Raw genomic sequence first — 17,655 nt, 5'->3', positions numbered from 1 at the left:
GACGATCGTTTCCCTTCCTGTAGAGATGACGATCGTTTCCCTTCCCGTAGAGATGATGACGATCGTTTTCCTTCCTGTAGAGATGACGATCGTTTCCCTTCCCGTAGAGATGATGACGATCGTTTCCCTTCCCGTAGAGATGATGACGATCGTTTTCCTTCCCGTAGAGATGATGACGATCGTTTCCCTTCCTGTAGAGATGATGACGATCGTTTCCCTTCCCGTAGAGATGATGACGATCGTTTCCCTTCCCGTAGAGATGATGACGATCGTTTCCCTTCCCGTAGAGATGATGACGATCGTTTCCCTTCCCGTAGAGATGATGACGATCGTTTCCCTTCCTGTAGAGATGATGACGATCGTTTCCTGTAGACGATCGTTTCCCTTCCTGTAGAGATGACGATCGTTTCCCTTCCTGTAGAGATGATGACGATCGTTTCCCTTCCTGTAGAGATGACGATCGTTTTCCTTCCTGTAGAGATGATGACGATCGTTTCCCTTCCTGTAGAGATGATGACGATCGTTTTCCTTCCTGTAGACATGATGACGATCGTTTCCCTTCCCGTAGAGATGATGACGATCGTTTCCCTTCCTGTAGAGATGATGACGATCGTTTCCCTTCCTGTAGAGATGATGACGATCGTTTCCCTTCCTGTAGAGATGATGACGATCGTTTTCCTTCCTGTAGACATGATGACGATCGTTTCCCTTCCCGTAGAGATGATGACGATCGTTTCCCTTCCTGTAGAGATGATGACGATCGTTTCCCTTCCTGTAGAGATGATGACGATCGTTTCCCTTCCTGTAGAGATGACGATCGTTTCCCTTCCTGTAGAGATGACGATCGTTTCCTGTAGAGATGATGACGATCGTTTTCCTTCCTGTAGAGATGACGATCGTTTCCCTTCCTGTAGAGATGACGATCGTTTCCCTTCCTGTAGAGATGACGATCGTTTTCCTTCCTGTAGAGATGATGACGATCGTTTCCCTTCCTGTAGAGATGATGACGATCGTTTCCCTTCCTGTAGAGATGACGATCGTTTCCCTTCCTGTAGAGATGAAGACGATCGTTTCCTGTAGAGATAACAAGTTGTCCTTTCTTGTCGCAGTAATATTCCGAACCGATCGACATTTGTGTGTCCCTACTGTGGGGCCCGGAACCTGGACCAGCAGGAGCTTGTGAAGCATTGCATGGAGAACCACCGGAGTGACCCCAACAAAGTGGTAGGTCCCGAGTCCTGAGGGCCGATCGATGGGTACAAGTGGGCGCTGTCTGGGGGGGTGAGACCTGAGGGCCGATCGATGGGTACAAGTGGGCGCTGTCTGGGGGGGTGAGACCTGAGGGCCGATCGATGGGTACAAGTGGGCGCTGTCTGGGGGGGTGAGTCCTGAGGGCCGATCGATGGGTACAAGTGGGCGCTGTCTGGGGGGGTGAGACCTGAGGGCCGATCGATGGGTACAAGTGGGTGCTGTCTGGGGGGTGAGTCCTGAGGGCCGATCGATGGGTACAAGTGGGCGCTGTCTGGGGGGTGAGTCCTGAGGGCCGATCGATGGGTACGAGTGGGCGCTGTCTGGGGGAGTGAGTCCTGAGGGCCGATCGATGGGTACAAGTGGGCGCTGTCTGGGGGGGTGAGACCTGAGGGCCGATCGATGGGTACAAGTGGGCGCTGTCTGGGGGGGTGAGTCCCGAGGGCCGATCGATGGGTACAAGTGGGCGCTGTCTGGGGGGGGGGAGTGAGTCCTGAGGGCCGATCGATGGGTACAAGTGGGCGCTGTCTGGGGGGGTGAGACCTGAGGGCCGATCAATGGGTACAAGTGGGCGCTGTCTGGGGGGGTGAGTCCTGAGGGCCAATCGATGGGTACAAGTGGGCGCTGTCTGGGGGGGTGAGTCCTGAGGGCCGATCGATGGGTACAAGTGGGCGCTGTCTGGGGGGGGGGGGTGAGTCCCGAGGGCCGATCGATGGGTACAAGTGGGCGCTGTCTGGGGGGGTGAGTCCTGAGGGCCGATCGATGGGTACAAGTGGGCGCTGTCTGGGGGAGTGAGTCCTGAGGGCCGATCGATGGGTACAAGTGGGCGCTGTCTGGGGGGGGGGTGAGTCCCGAGGGCCGATCGATGGGTACAAGTGGGCGCTGTCTGGGGGGGTGAGTCCCGAGGGCCGATCGATGGGTACAAGTGGGCGCTGTCTGGGGGGGTGAGTCCTGAGGGCCGATCGATGGGTACAAGTGGGCGCTGTCTGGGGGGGTGAGTCCCGAGGGCCGATCGATGGGTACAAGTGGGGGCTGTCTGGGGGGGTGAGTCCCGAGGGCCGATCGATGGGTACAAGTGGGCGCTGTCTGGGGGGTGAGTCCTGAGGGCCGATCGATGGGTACAAGTGGGCGCTGTCTGGGGGGTGAGTCCTGAGGGCCGATCGATGGGTACAAGTGGGCGCTGTCTGGGGGGGGGGGGAGTGAGTCCTGAGGGCCGATCGATGGGTACAAGTGGGGGCTGTCTGGGGGGGTGAGTCCTGAGGGCCGATCGATGGGTACAAGTGGGCGCTGTCTGGGGGGGTGAGTCCTGAGGGCCGATCGATGGGTACCAGTGGGCGCTGTCTGGGGGGCTGTTCATGGAAATACAAGTCTAGAGATGAGGACTCTCTCTTATGTTTCAGGTGGGGGGGGGGAGGGGAGGGGGCGGGGCCAAATGACACCCCAAGCACTGCGCTGTACAAAATGCTCTGAAGGAGGAGGATCCAATTATTTTATTTTTTTAGGGTAACAAATGCTTTTAATTAGCACAATATTGTAAACATGGCCTGGTCATGGGGGGGTAAATCTTCCAGAACAGAAGGGTTAGGGTTGCACCATGGTGGACGATCCCTGAACCGATCCTCACCCTCCTCGTTCCCTTCCAGGTGTGTCCCATCTGCTCCGCCATGCCCTGGGGAGACCCCGCCTACAAGAGCGCCAACTTCCTGCAACATCTTCTCCACCGACACAAATTCTCCTACGACACCTTCGTGGTACGTAACGCTGCTTCTTCATCAGGGGGCAGGAAAAAGTATTCACACCCCTCTATGTACAGGGCCTGGAAAAAGTATTCATACCCCTCTATGTACAGGGCCCGGAAAAAGTATTCACACCCCTCTATACACAGAGACAGGAAAAAGTATTCACACCCCTTTATATACAGAGAGACAGGAAAAAGTATTCATACCCCTCTATGGACAGGGCCCGGAAAAAGTATTCACACCCCTCTATGTACAGGGCCCGGAAAAAGTATTCATACCCCTCTATACACAGAGACAGGAAAAAGTATTCATACCCCTCTATGGACAGAGACAGGAAAAAGTATTCATACCCCTTGAAATTCCCCACATTTTCTCAGGTGACAACCAGAAACGTAAATGTATTTATTGGGATTTTATGTGAGAGACACAAAGTGTCACATAATTGTGAAGTGGAAGGAAAATGATACAAATAAATCGATGAAAAGTGTGGGGGGAGGGGCATTTGTAGGGCGCCCCCCGGAGTCCATACTTTGTAGAACCCCCTTTCTCTACAAGTCTTTTTGGGGGGTCTCTACCAGCTTTGCCCATCTAGAGAGGGACATTTCCCCTCCATTCTTCTTCTCTGTAAAATATCCCTGTCTCTGTCAGATTGGATGGAGAGCGTCTGTGATCAGCAATTTTTTGCCGGTCTCCAGTCTTTTGCAGGTTTTCTCCTAAGATTGTCCTGTATTTGTCTCCATCCATCTTCCCATCAACTCTGACCAGCTTCCCTGTCCCTGCTGAAGAAAAGCATCCCCACCACATGATGCTGCCACCACCATGTTTCACGGTGGGGATGGTGTGTTCAGGGTGATGTGCAGTGTTAGTTTTCCCCACACATAGCAATTTGGTATCATGTGACCAGAGCACCTTCTTCCACATGTTTGCTGTGTCCCCTCCCCCACATGTTTGCTGTGTCCCCTCCCCCACATGTTTGCTGTGTCCCCTCCCCCACATGTTTGCTGTGTCCCCTCCCCCACATGTTTCCGTGTCCCCTCCCCCACGTGTTTGCTGTGTCCCTTCCCCCACATGTTTGCTGTGTCCCTTCCCCCACATGTTTGCTGTGTCCCCTCCCCCACATGTTTGCCGTGTCCCCCAACGTGGTGCTGCGTTGTGGAGAGGGATGGGTGGTGCTAGGCGTGGGTGGTGCTGCGTTGTGGAGAGGGGTGGGTGGTGCTGCGTTGTGGAGAGGGATGGGTGGTGCTGCGTTGTGGAGAGGGATGGGTGGGGCTGCGTTGTGGAGAGGGATGGGTGGGGCTGCGTTGTGGAGAGGGATGGGTGGTGCTAGGCGTGGGTGGTGCTGCGTTGTGGAGAGGGATGGGTGGTGCTGCGTTGTGGAGAGGGATGGGTGGTGGTAGGCGTGGGTGGTGCTGCGTTGTGGAGAGGGATGGGTGGTGCTGCGTTGTGGAGAGGGATGGGTGGTGGTAGGCGTGGGTGGTGCTGCGTTGTGGAGAGGGGTGGGTGGTGCTAGGCGTGGGTGGTGCTGCGTTGTGGGGAGGGATGGGTGGTGCTAGGCGTGGGTGGTGCTGCGTTGTGGAGAGGGGTGGGTGGTGCTAGGCGTGGGTGGTGCTGCGTTGTGGAGAGGGGTGGGTGGTGAGTGCTGCGTTGTGGAGAGGGGTGGGTGGTGCTAGGCGTGGGTGGTGCTGCGTTGTGGAGAGGGGTGGGTGGTGCTAGGCGTGGGTGGTGCTGCGTTGTGGAGAGGGGTGGGTGGTGCTAGGCGTGGGTGGTGCTGCGTTGTGGAGAGGGGTGGGTGGTGCTGCGTTGTGGAGAGGGATGGGTGGTGGTAGGCGTGGGTGGTGCTGAGTTGTGGAGAGGGGTGGGTGGTGCTAGGCGTGGGTGGTGCTGCGTTGTGGAGAGGGATGGGTGGTGCTGCGTTGTGGAGAGGGATGGGTGGTGCTGCGTTGTGGAGAGGGATGGGTGGTGGTAGGCGTGGGTGGTGCTGCGTTGTGGAGAGGGATGGGTGGTGGTAGGCGTGGGTGGTGCTGCGTTGTGGAGAGGGATGGGTGGTGGTAGGCGTGGGTGGTGCTGCGTTGTGGAGAGGGATGGGTGGTGCTGCGTTGTGGAGAGGGATGGGTGGTGGTAGGCGTGGGTGGTGCTGCGTTGTGGAGAGGGATGGGTGGTGCTGCGTTGTGGAGAGGGATGGGTGGTGCTGCGTTGTGGAGAGGGATGGGTGGTGCTGCGTTGTGGAGAGGGATGGGTGGTGCTGCATTGTGGAGAGGGGTGGGTGGTGCTGCGTTGTGGGGAGGGATGGGTGGTGCTAGGCGTGGGTGGTGCTGCGTTGTGGAGAGGGGTGGGTGGTGCTGTGTTGTGGAGAGGGATGGGTGGTGGTAGGCGTGGGTGGTGCTGCGTTGTTGTGGAGAGGGGTGGGTGGTGCTAGGCGTGGGTGGTGCTGCGTTGTGGAGAGGGGTGGGTGGTGCTAGGGGTGGGTGGTGCTGCGTTGTGGGGAGGGATGGGTGGTGCTGCGTTGTGGAGAGGGGTGGGTGGTGCTAGGCGTGGGTGGTGCTGCGTTGTGGAGAGGGGTGGGTGGTGGGTGCTGCGTTGTGGAGAGGGGTGGGTGGTGCTAGGCGTGGGTGGTGCTGCGTTGTGGAGAGGGGTGGGTGGTGCTGCATTGTGGAGAGGGATGGGTGGTGCTAGGCGTGGGTGGTGCTGCGTTGTGGAGAGGGATGGGTGGTGCTAGGCGTGGGTGGTGCTGCGTTGTGGAGAGGGGTGGGTGGTGCTAGGCGTGGGTGGTGCTGCGTTGTGGAGAGGGATTGGTGGTGCTGCGTTGTGGAGGGGGATGGGTGGTGGTAGGCGTGGGTGGTGCTGCGTTGTGGAGAGGGGTGGGTGGTGATGTGTTGTGGAGAGGGGTGGGTGGTTCTAGGCGTGGGTGGTGCTGCGTTGTGGAGAGGGATGGGTGGTGGTAGGCGTGGGTGGTGCTGCGTTGTGGAGAGGGATGGGTGGTGCTGCGTTGTGGAGAGGGATGGGTGGTGCTAGGCGTGGGTGGTGCTGCGTTGTGGAGAGGGATGGGTGGTGCTGCGTTGTGGAGAGGGATGGGTGGTGGTAGGCGTGGGTGGTGCTGCGTTGTGGAGAGGGATGGGTGGTGCTGCGTTGTGGAGAGGGATGGGTGGTGGTAGGCGTGGGTGGTGCTGTGTTGTGGAGAGGGATGGGTGGTGCTAGGCGTGGGTGGTGCTGCGTTGTGGAGAGGGATGGGTGGTGCTAGGCGTGGGTGGTGCTGTGTTGTGGAGAGGGGTGGGTGGTGCTGTGTTGTGGAGAGGGATGGGTGGTGCTAGGCGTGGGTGGTGCTGCGTTGTGGAGAGGGATGGGTGGTGCTAGGCGTGGGTGGTGCTGTGTTGTGGAGAGGGATGGGTGGTGCTAGGCGTGGGTGGTGCTGCGTTGTGGAGAGGGATGGGTGGTGCTGCGTTGTGGAGAGGGATGGGTGGTGCTAGGCGTGGGTGGTGCTGCGTTGTGGAGAGGGATGGGTGGTGCTAGGCGTGGGTGGTGCTGCGTTGTGGGGAGGGATGGGTGGTGCTAGGCGTGGGTGGTGCTGCGTTGTGGAGAGGGATGGGTGGTGGAGAGGGATGGGTGGTGCTGCGTTGTGGAGAGGGATGGGTGGTGGTAGGCGTGGGTGGTGCTGTGTTGTGGAGAGGGATGGGTGGTGCTAGGCGTGGGTGGTGCTGCGTTGTGGAGAGGGATGGGTGGTGCTAGGCGTGGGTGGTGCTGCGTTGTGGAGAGGGGTGGGTGGTGCTGTGTTGTGGAGAGGGATGGGTGGTGCTAGGCGTGGGTGGTGCTGCGTTGTGGAGAGGGATGGGTGGTGCTAGGCGTGGGTGGTGCTGCGTTGTGGAGAGGGATGGGTGGTGCTAGGCGTGGGTGGTGCTGCGTTGTGGAGAGGGATGGGTGGTGCTGCGTTGTGGAGAGGGATGGGTGGTGCTAGGCGTGGGTGGTGCTGCGTTGTGGAGAGGGATGGGTGGTGCTAGGCGTGGGTGGTGCTGCGTTGTGGGGAGGGATGGGTGGTGCTAGGCGTGGGTGGTGCTGCGTTGTGGAGAGGGATGGGTGGTGGAGAGGGATGGGTGGTGCTGCGTTGTGGAGAGGGATGGGTGGTGGTAGGCGTGGGTGGTGCTGCGTTGTGGAGAGGGGTGGGTGGTGCTAGGCGTGGGTGGTGCTGCGTTGTGGAGAGGGGTGGGTGGTGCTGCGTTGTGGAGAGGGATGGGTGGTGGTAGGCGTGGGTGGTGCTGCGTTGTGGAGAGGGGTGGGTGGTGCTAGGCGTGGGTGGTGCTGTGTTGTGGAGAGGGGTGGGTGGTGCTAGGCGTGGGTGGTGCTGCGTTGTGGAGAGGGATGGGTGGTGCTGCGTTGTGGAGAGGGATGGGTGGTGCTGCGTTGTGGAGAGGGATGGGTGGTGGTAGGCGTGGGTGGTGCTGCGTTGTGGAGAGGGATGGGTGGTGGTAGGCGTGGGTGGTGCTGCGTTGTGGAGAGGGATGGGTGGTGCTGCGTTGTGGAGAGGGATGGGTGGTGGTAGGCGTGGGTGGTGCTGCGTTGTGCAGAGGGATGGGTGGTGCTGTGTTGTGGAGAGGGATGGGTGGTACTGTGTTGTGGAGAGGGATGGGTGGTGCTGCGTTGTGGAGAGGGATGGGTGGTGCTGCGTTGTGGAGAGGGATGGGTGGTGCTGCGTTGTGGAGAGGGATGGGTGGTGCTGCGTTGTGGAGAGGGATGGGTGGTGCTGCGTTGTGGAGAGGGATGGGTGGTGCTGCGTTGTGGAGAGGGATGGGTGGTGCTGCATTGTGGAGAGGGGTGGGTGGTGCTGCGTTGTGGGGAGGGATGGGTGGTGCTAGGCGTGGGTGGTGCTGCGTTGTGGAGATGGGTGGGTGGTGCTGTGTTGTGGAGAGGGATGGGTGGTGGTAGGCGTGGGTGGTGCTGCGTTGTTGTGGAGAGGGATGGGTGGTGGTAGGCGTGGGTGGTGCTGCGTTGTGGAGAGGGGTGGGTGGTGCTAGGCGTGGGTGGTGCTGCGTTGTGGAGAGGGGTGGGTGGTGCTAGGGGTGGGTGGTGCTGCGTTGTGGGGAGGGATGGGTGGTGCTGCGTTGTGGAGAGGGGTGGGTGGTGCTAGGCGTGGGTGGTGCTGCGTTGTGGAGAGGGGTGGGTGGTGGGTGCTGCGTTGTGGAGAGGGGTGGGTGGTGCTAGGCGTGGGTGGTGCTGCGTTGTGGAGAGGGGTGGGTGGTGCTGCGTTGTGGAGAGGGATGGGTGGTGCTGCGTTGTGGAGAGGGGTGGGTGGTGCTAGGCGTGGGTGGTGCTGCGTTGTGGAGAGGGGTGGGTGGTGCTAGGCGTGGGTGGTGCTGCGTTGTGTAGAGGGATTGGTGGTGCTGCGTTGTGGAGAGGGATGGGTGGTGGTAGGCGTGGGTGGTGCTGCGTTGTGGAGAGGGGTGGGTGGTGATGTGTTGTGGAGAGGGGTGGGTGGTGCTAGGCGTGGGTGGTGCTGCGTTGTGGAGAGGGATGGGTGGTGGTAGGCGTGGGTGGTGCTGCGTTGTGGAGAGGGATGGGTGGTGCTGCGTTGTGGAGAGGGATGGGTGGTGGTAGGCGTGGGTGGTGCTGCGTTGTGGAGAGGGATGGGTGGTGCTGCGTTGTGGAGAGGGATGGGTGGTGGTAGGCGTCGGTGGTGCTGCGTTGTGGAGAGGGATGGGTGGTGCTGCGTTGTGGAGAGGGGTGGGTGGTGCTGTGTTGTGGAGAGGGATGGGTGGTGCTAGGCGTGGGTGGTGCTGCGTTGTGGAGAGGGATGGGTGGTGCTAGGCGTGGGTGGTGCTGCGTTGTGGAGAGGGATGGGTGGTGCTAGGCGTGGGTGGTGCTGCGTTGTGGAGAGGGATGGGTGGTGCTGCGTTGTGGAGAGGGATGGGTGGTGCTAGGCGTGGGTGGTGCTGCGTTGTGGAGAGGGATGGGTGGTGCTGCGTTGTGGGGAGGGATGGGTGGTGCTAGGCGTGGGTGGTGCTGCGTTGTGGAGAGGGATGGGTGGTGGAGAGTGATGGGTGGTGGAGAGGGATGGGTGGTGCTGCGTTGTGGAGAGGGATGGGTGGTGGTAGGCGTGGGTGGTGCTGTGTTGTGGAGAGGGATGGGTGGTGCTAGGCGTGGGTGGTGCTGCGTTGTGGAGAGGGGTGGGTGGTGCTAGGCGTGGGTGGTGCTGCGTTGTGGAGAGGGGTGGGTGGTGCTGTGTTGTGGAGAGGGATGGGTGGTGCTAGGCGTGGGTGGTGCTGCGTTGTGGAGAGGGATGGGTGGTGCTAGGCGTGGGTGGTGCTGCGTTGTGGAGAGGGATGGGTGGTGCTAGGCGTGGGTGGTGCTGCGTTGTGGAGAGGGATGGGTGGTGCTGCGTTGTGGAGAGGGATGGGTGGTGCTAGGCGTGGGTGGTGCTGCGTTGTGGAGAGGGATGGGTGGTGCTAGGCGTGGGTGGTGCTGCGTTGTGGGGAGGGATGGGTGGTGCTAGGCGTGGGTGGTGCTGCGTTGTGGAGAGGGATGGGTGGTGGAGAGGGATGGGTGGTGCTGCGTTGTGGAGAGGGATGGGTGGTGGTAGGCGTAGGTGGTGCTGCGTTGTGGAGAGGGATGGGTGGTGGAGAGGGATGGGTGGTGCTGCGTTGTGGAGAGGGATGGGTGGTGGTAGGCGTGGGTGGTGCTGCGTTGTGGAGAGGGATGGGTGGTGCTAGGTGTGGGTGGTGCTGCGTTGTGGGGAGGGATGGGTGGTGCTGCGTTGTGGAGAGGGATGGGTGGTGCTAGGCGTGGGTGGTGCTGTGTTGTGGGGAGGGATGGGTGGTGGTAGGCGTGGGTGGTGCTGCGTTGTGGGGGGGGATGGGTGGTGCTAGGCGTGGTTGGTGCTGCGTTGTGGAGAGGGGTGGGTGGTGCTAGGCGTGGGTGGTGCTGCGTTGTGGAGAGGGATGGGTGGTGCTTGGCGTGGGTGGTGCTGCGTTGTGGAGAGGGATGGGTGGTGCTAGGCGTGGGTGGTGCTGCGTTGTGGAGAGGGATGGGTGGTGCTAGGCGTGGGTGGTGCTGCGTTGTGGAGAGGGATGGGTGGTGGTAGGCGTGGTTGGTGCTGCGTTGTGGGGAGGGATGGGTGGTGGTAGGCGTGGGTGGTGCTGCTGCGTTGTGGGGGGGGATGGGTGGTGCTAGGCGTGGTTGGTGCTGCGTTGTGGAGAGGGGTGGGTGGTGCTAGGCGTGGGTGGTGCTGCGTTGTGGAGAGGGATGGGTGGTGCTTGGCGTGGGTGGTGCTGCGTTGTGGAGAGGGATGGGTGGTGCTAGGCGTGGGTGGTGCTGCGTTGTGGAGAGGGATGGGTGGTGCTAGGTGTGGGTGGTGCTGCGTTGTGGAGAGGGATGGGTGGTGGTAGGCGTGGGTGGTGCTGCGTTGTGGAGAGGGATGGGTGGTGCTAGGCGTGGGTGGTGCTGCGTTGTGGAGAGGGATGGGTGGTGCTAGGCGTGGGTGGTGCTGTGTTGTGGGGAGGGATGGGTGGTGGTAGGCGTGGGTGGTGCTGCGTTGTGGGGGGGGATGGGTGGTGCTAGGCGTGGTTGGTGCTGCGTTGTGGAGAGGAATGGGTGGTGCTAGGCGTGGGTGGTGCTGCGTTGTGGAGAGGGATGGGTGGTGGTAGGCGTGGTTGGTGCTGCGTTGTGGAGAGGGGTGGGTGGTGCTAGGCGTGGGTGGTGCTGCGTTGTGGAGAGGGATGGGTGGTGCTAGGCGTGGGTGGTGCTGCGTTGTGGAGAGGGATGGGTGGTGCTAGGCGTGGGTGGTGCTGCGTTGTGGAGAGGGATGGGTGGTGCTGCGTTGTGGAGAGGGATGGGTGGTGCTAGGCGTGGGTGGTGCTGCGTTGTGGAGAGGGATGGGTGGTGCTAGGTGTGGGTGGTGCTGCGTTGTGGAGAGGGATGGGTGGTGCTAGGCGTGGGTGGTGCTGTGTTGTGGGGAGGGATGGGTGGTGGTAGGCGTGGGTGGTGCTGCGTTGTGGGGGGGGATGGGTGGTGCTAGGCGTGGTTGGTGCTGCGTTGTGGAGAGGGATGGGTGGTGCTAGGCGTGGGTGGTGCTGCGTTGTGGAGAGGGATGGGTGGTGCTAGGCGTGGGTGGTGCTGCGTTGTGGAGAGGGATGGGTGGTGCTGCGTTGTGGAGAGGGATGGGTGGTGCTAGGCGTGGGTGGTGCTGCGTTGTGGAGAGGGATGGGTGGTGCTAGGTGTGGGTGGTGCTGCGTTGTGGAGAGGGATGGGTGGTGCTAGGCGTGGGTGGTGCTGTGTTGTGGGGAGGGATGGGTGGTGGTAGGCGTGGGTGGTGCTGCGTTGTGGGGGGGGATGGGTGGTGCTAGGCGTGGTTGGTGCTGCGTTGTGGAGAGGGATGGGTGGTGCTAGGCGTGGGTGGTGCTGCGTTGTGGAGAGGGATGGGTGGTGGTAGGCGTGGGTGGTGCTGCGTTGTGGAGAGGGGTGGGTGGTGCTAGGCGTGGGTGGTGCTGCGTTGTGGAGAGGGGTGGGTGGTGCTAGGGGTGGGTGGTGCTGCGTTGTGGGGAGGGATGGGTGGTGCTGCGTTGTGGAGAGGGGTGGGTGGTGCTAGGCGTGGGTGGTGCTGCGTTGTGGAGAGGGGTGGGTGGTGGGTGCTGCGTTGTGGAGAGGGGTGGGTGGTGCTAGGCGTGGGTGGTGCTGCGTTGTGGAGAGGGGTGGGTGGTGCTGCGTTGTGGAGAGGGATGGGTGGTGCTGCGTTGTGGAGAGGGGTGGGTGGTGCTAGGCGTGGGTGGTGCTGCGTTGTGGAGAGGGGTGGGTGGTGCTAGGCGTGGGTGGTGCTGCGTTGTGTAGAGGGATTGGTGGTGCTGCGTTGTGGAGAGGGATGGGTGGTGGTAGGCGTGGGTGGTGCTGCGTTGTGGAGAGGGGTGGGTGGTGATGTGTTGTGGAGAGGGGTGGGTGGTGCTAGGCGTGGGTGGTGCTGCGTTGTGGAGAGGGATGGGTGGTGGTAGGCGTGGGTGGTGCTGCGTTGTGGAGAGGGATGGGTGGTGCTGCGTTGTGGAGAGGGATGGGTGGTGGTAGGCGTGGGTGGTGCTGCGTTGTGGAGAGGGATGGGTGGTGCTGCGTTGTGGAGAGGGATGGGTGGTGGTAGGCGTCGGTGGTGCTGCGTTGTGGAGAGGGATGGGTGGTGCTGCGTTGTGGAGAGGGGTGGGTGGTGCTGTGTTGTTGAGAGGGATGGGTGGTGCTAGGCGTGGGTGGTGCTGCGTTGTGGAGAGGGATGGGTGGTGCTAGGCGTGGGTGGTGCTGCGTTGTGGAGAGGGATGGGTGGTGCTAGGCGTGGGTGGTGCTGCGTTGTGGAGAGGGATGGGTGGTGCTGCGTTGTGGAGAGGGATGGGTGGTGCTAGGCGTGGGTGGTGCTGCGTTGTGGAGAGGGATGGGTGGTGCTGCGTTGTGGGGAGGGATGGGTGGTGCTAGGCGTGGGTGGTGCTGCGTTGTGGAGAGGGATGGGTGGTGGAGAGGGATGGGTGGTGGAGAGGGATGGGTGGTGCTGCGTTGTGGAGAGGGATGGGTGGTGGTAGGCGTGGGTGGTGCTGTGTTGTGGAGAGGGATGGGTGGTGCTAGGCGTGGGTGGTGCTGCGTTGTGGAGAGGGGTGGGTGGTGCTAGGCGTGGGTGGTGCTGCGTTGTGGAGAGGGGTGGGTGGTGCTGTGTTGTGGAGAGGGATGGGTGGTGCTAGGCGTGGGTGGTGCTGCGTTGTGGAGAGGGATGGGTGGTGCTAGGCGTGGGTGGTGCTGCGTTGTGGAGAGGGATGGGTGGTGCTAGGCGTGGGTGGTGCTGCGTTGTGGAGAGGGATGGGTGGTGCTGCGTTGTGGAGAGGGATGGGTGGTGCTAGGCGTGGGTGGTGCTGCGTTGTGGAGAGGGATGGGTGGTGCTAGGCGTGGGTGGTGCTGCGTTGTGGGGAGGGATGGGTGGTGCTAGGCGTGGGTGGTGCTGCGTTGTGGAGAGGGATGGGTGGTGGAGAGGGATGGGTGGTGCTGCGTTGTGGAGAGGGATGGGTGGTGGTAGGCGTAGGTGGTGCTGCGTTGTGGAGAGGGATGGGTGGTGGAGAGGGATGGGTGGTGCTGCGTTGTGGAGAGGGATGGGTGGTGGTAGGCGTGGGTGGTGCTGCGTTGTGGAGAGGGATGGGTGGTGCTAGGTGTGGGTGGTGCTGCGTTGTGGGGAGGGATGGGTGGTGCTGCGTTGTGGAGAGGGATGGGTGGTGCTAGGCGTGGGTGGTGCTGTGTTGTGGGGAGGGATGGGTGGTGGTAGGCGTGGGTGGTGCTGCGTTGTGGAGAGGGGTGGGTGGTGCTGCGTTGTGGGGGGGGATGGGTGGTGCTAGGCGTGGTTGGTGCTGCGTTGTGGAGAGGGGTGGGTGGTGCTAGGCGTGGGTGGTGCTGCGTTGTGGAGAGGGATGGGTGGTGCTTGGCGTGGGTGGTGCTGCGTTGTGGAGAGGGATGGGTGGTGCTAGGCGTGGGTGGTGCTGCGTTGTGGAGAGGGATGGGTGGTGCTAGGCGTGGGTGGTGCTGCGTTGTGGAGAGGGATGGGTGGTGGTAGGCGTGGTTGGTGCTGCGTTGTGGGGAGGGATGGGTGGTGGTAGGCGTGGGTGGTGCTGCTGCGTTGTGGGGGGGGATGGGTGGTGCTAGGCGTGGTTGGTGCTGCGTTGTGGAGAGGGGTGGGTGGTGCTAGGCGTGGGTGGTGCTGCGTTGTGGAGAGGAATGGGTGGTGCTTGGCGTGGGTGGTGCTGCGTTGTGGAGAGGGATGGGTGGTGCTAGGCGTGGGTGGTGCTGCGTTGTGGAGAGGGATGGGTGGTGCTAGGTGTGGGTGGTGCTGCGTTGTGGAGAGGGATGGGTGGTGGTAGGCGTGGGTGGTGCTGCGTTGTGGAGAGGGATGGGTGGTGCTAGGCGTGGGTGGTGCTGCGTTGTGGAGAGGGATGGGTGGTGCTAGGCGTGGGTGGTGCTGTGTTGTGGGGAGGGATGGGTGGTGGTAGGCGTGGGTGGTGCTGCGTTGTGGGGGGGGATGGGTGGTGCTAGGCGTGGTTGGTGCTGCGTTGTGGAGAGGAATGGGTGGTGCTAGGCGTGGGTGGTGCTGCGTTGTGGAGAGGGATGGGTGGTGGTAGGCGTGGTTGGTGCTGCGTTGTGGAGAGGGGTGGGTGGTGCTAGGCGTGGGTGGTGCTAGGCGTGGGTGGTGCTGCGTTGTGGAGAGGGATGGGTGGTGCTAGGCGTGGGTGGTGCTGCGTTGTGGAGAGGGATGGGTGGTGCTAGGCGTGGGTGGTGCTGCGTTGTGGAGAGGGATGGGTGGTGCTAGGTGTGGGTGGTGCTGCGTTGTGGAGAGGGATGGGTGGTGCTAGGCGTGGGTGGTGCTGTGTTGTGGGGAGGGATGGGTGGTGGTAGGCGTGGGTGGTGCTGCGTTGTGGGGGGGGGGATGGGTGGTGCTAGGCGTGGTTGGTGCTGCGTTGTGGAGAGGGATGGGTGGTGCTAGGCGTGGGTGGTGCTGCGTTGTGGAGAGGGATGGGTGGTGCTAGGCGTGGGTGGTGCTGCGTTGTGGAGAGGGATGGGTGGTGCTGCGTTGTGGAGAGGGATGGGTGGTGCTAGGCGTGGGTGGTGCTGCGTTGTGGAGAGGGATGGGTGGTGCTAGGTGTGGGTGGTGCTGCGTTGTGGAGAGGGATGGGTGGTGCTAGGCGTGGGTGGTGCTGTGTTGTGGGGAGGGATGGGTGGTGGTAGGCGTGGGTGGTGCTGCGTTGTGGGGGGGGATGGGTGGTGCTAGGCGTGGTTGGTGCTGCGTTGTGGAGAGGGATGGGTGGTGCTAGGCGTGGGTGGTGCTGCGTTGTGGAGAGGGATGGGTGGTGCTAGGCGTGGTTGGTGCTGCGTTGTGGAGAGGGGTGGGTGGTGCTAGGCGTGGGTGGTGCTGCGTTGTGGAGAGGGATGGGTGGTGCTTGGCGTGGGTGGTGCTGCGTTGTGGAGAGGGATGGGTGGTGCTAGGCGTGGGTGGTGCTGCGTTGTGGTAATGAAGATGATTGATTTGCAATGCATTGTGAAAATGAATGAGGATGAGCGTTACATTGTGAAGGGCGCAGTACAGTAGCACACAATTTTGGCAAATGACCCTCCATAAATGCTGGTATCTATCTGCATGCACCTGATAGGCTAGGTGCATGCTGATGAGATGACCAGCCAATCATTGAACAAGAGTGTAATACAAGCAGCCAGCAGGAAAGGAGGACATAGCCAGTGCTGGCCACGGTCGCCGCGCTTTGGACGGGGGCGGGATTCGGCGATGAACGTGTGTCTGCAAGGCAGCCTGAGAGGAAACCCGTCGGGGAAAACGTAGTTTGTGCGAGGCATCAAACTTGTGACTGGACTGCAGTTCTTTATTATTGCGCTCCTACTGCAGTATGAGTTCTATGGCATTGCTGCCTGCCGGGGGGGGGGGGGGGGATGGAAAGAGATCTGGTGATGTCACTACTGTGCTCCCCACTGTTCTCTTCACTGGAGGCTCTGACATGAGGAAGCAAAGCCCCGCCTCTACCAAGATGGCCGCCTCCATACAGACGCAGAGCAAGGCATAGGTCAAAACTGAGAAAATAAATTGGCAGCTGGAAGACGGCGGCCATATTGGTGCGTTGTGTGGGCGGAGCTTCCATGGTTGAGGTCTTGTGTTATTGGATGAGCTGTAGAGAAGGCGTATTTAGTGTCATGTTTGTGTTTTTCAGGATTACAGCATCGATGAGGAAGCGGCATTACAAGCGGCGCTCGCCCTCTCGCTGTCAGAGAACTGAAGATTCTTTTAGGCGCAAGTTTTCCCTTCTCGGTTTTGTCGCCACAGCCGAGGCTTGTACATTCCTTCCAAAACTAGCTAATCACTCCCCCAACACCCCTCCCCCATGCCTTTTTATTTTACTAGTGTTATTACTATTAGTAAGGTGGAATCTTTTAAGAATTACAAAAGAAAAAAAGGCCGGAGATGTCATAGAGTGCAATTGTGAAGGGAAAGGGGGCAGGGGCTGAACAATTCCTCCTTCATGTGTGCTACCGGGGATTCTAGTTCCAAAGTGTGCCGCTTTTATGTAATAGAATAAGGAACTCTGATGTACCTATAAAACACGCCTAGTGGGTAGGGCTTGGGGGGCGGGGGGGTAGTAGGGAGGATGACTAGGAGGGGGGCGGGAGGTAGCAGGGGGGCTGACGGGGCAGGAGGAAGTAGTGGCGATGACGGGGACGGGAGGTAGTAGGGGGGATGATGGGGCAGAAGGAAGTAGGGGGGATGACTGGGCGGGGGGGGTAGTAGGGGGATGACTGGGTGGAAGGTAGTAGGGGGTATGACTGGGCGGGGGGAAGTAGGGGGATGACGGGGCAGAAGGAAGTAGGGGGGATGACTGGGCGGGGGGTAGTAGGGGGATGACTGGGTGGAAGGTAGTAGGGGGGATGAATGGGCGGGGGGTAGTAGGGGGATGACGGGGCAGAAGGAAGTAGGGGGGATGACTGGGCGGGGGGGGTAGTAGGGGGATGACTGGGCGGAGGGGTAGTAGGGGGGTGGGGGTTTGTAGGAAGGGTGACGGGGGGGGGTAGTGGGGATGACGGGGTAGTAGGGGGGGTGATGGGGCGGGACGATGCGGTGGCTGATTAAATCAGTATGTAGGCCGCACTGCGGGAAGCCGAGGGGCGCACTGCGGGAAGCCGAGGGGCGCACTGCGGGGAGCCGAGGGGCGCACTGCGGGAAGCCGAGGAGCGCACTGCGAGGAGCCGAGGGGCGCACTGCGGGAAGCCGAGGGGCGCACTGCGGCAAGCCGAGGGGCGCACTGCGGCAAGCCGAGGGGCGCACTGCGGGGAGCCGAGGGGCGCACTGCGGGAAGCCGAGGGGCGCACTGCGGGAAGCCGAGGGGCGCACTGCGGGAAGCCGAGGGGCGCACTGCGGCGAGCCGAGGGGCGCACTGCGGCGAGCCGAGGGGCGCACTGGGGCAAGCCGAGGGGCGCACTGGGGCAAGCCGAGGGGCGCACTGCGGGGAGCCGAGGGGCGCACTGGAAGAACACTGACCGCCTTATTTAATGAAGTGCAATAACCCAGACAGACCAATCAGAACTCCCTTTCTAACCCTCCTAGTCGCCGTGTCTCCCGGGGGCAGCCATGTGGTAGATTTGGGGTTAGAGAAAGGACCTCTGGGGCCGTCCTCAGCATGTTGGGGTCCGATCGCCGCTCATTCATCCTGTAAATTCTGTAGTCACCTTAGTATTATTATTAGAATCTTTCCTGACTTGTCAGCCGTGCCAGACATTTCCAAGCCAAAGACAGAATCCTGACTGACAATAGGAATGTTTACAGACAGAAGAAGGCGGTGCTTGAAATGATAGAAACGTCACGTGGCTCCATTCATGTGGCATGAAAATCACACAAATAAGGCTGCCGGATAGAAGAATAGAATAGGACAGAATAGAAGAATAGAATAGGACAGGATTTGGTTCCTCGGATTCATTGACTAGAAAATAAATTCTGTGAAGATTCCACCTTGAAGCCGGGACGGTACGGCTGTGTTCAGATGGGGGACACAGGCAGCACAGGCTGCTGGTAATATACTTTAAGGCTACATGCACAGGGCAGCTTGTCCCGTCAGCATTGAATGGTGGTATTTTCAGGCCCCTAGGAGGAGGACCGGGGGGGGGGTGTTCAGCCCCTAGGAGGAGG

General features: G+C 61.2%; 1 protein-coding gene across 2 annotated transcripts in view; it reads left to right on the top strand.

Moving 5' to 3' along the window:
• RNF166 (ring finger protein 166) overlaps positions 1-16,096 on the top strand; it is a 35,254-nt gene extending 19,158 nt beyond the window's left edge. Inside the window, exons 4-6 of one of the 2 annotated variants that reach the window (XM_040329669.1) lie at positions 1,110-1,224; positions 2,892-2,999; positions 15,689-16,096. In XM_040329669.1, coding sequence (XP_040185603.1) covers positions 1,110-1,224; positions 2,892-2,999; positions 15,689-15,754 — 289 coding nt within the window. In that variant the 3' untranslated portion in view covers positions 15,755-16,096. The remainder of the gene's footprint in view (positions 1-1,109; positions 1,225-2,891; positions 3,000-15,688) is intronic. The other variant, XM_040329670.1, reaches the window with a different exon arrangement.
• Positions 16,097-17,655: the final 1,559 nt, after the last annotated feature.

Source organism: Rana temporaria, chromosome 11 (genome assembly GCF_905171775.1).
Source record: "Rana temporaria chromosome 11, aRanTem1.1, whole genome shotgun sequence".
NCBI classification, from domain to species: domain Eukaryota; kingdom Metazoa; phylum Chordata; class Amphibia; order Anura; family Ranidae; genus Rana; species Rana temporaria.
The sequence above is the reverse complement of the archived record's forward strand: the minus strand, read 5'-3'. Positions and strand labels throughout refer to the sequence as shown.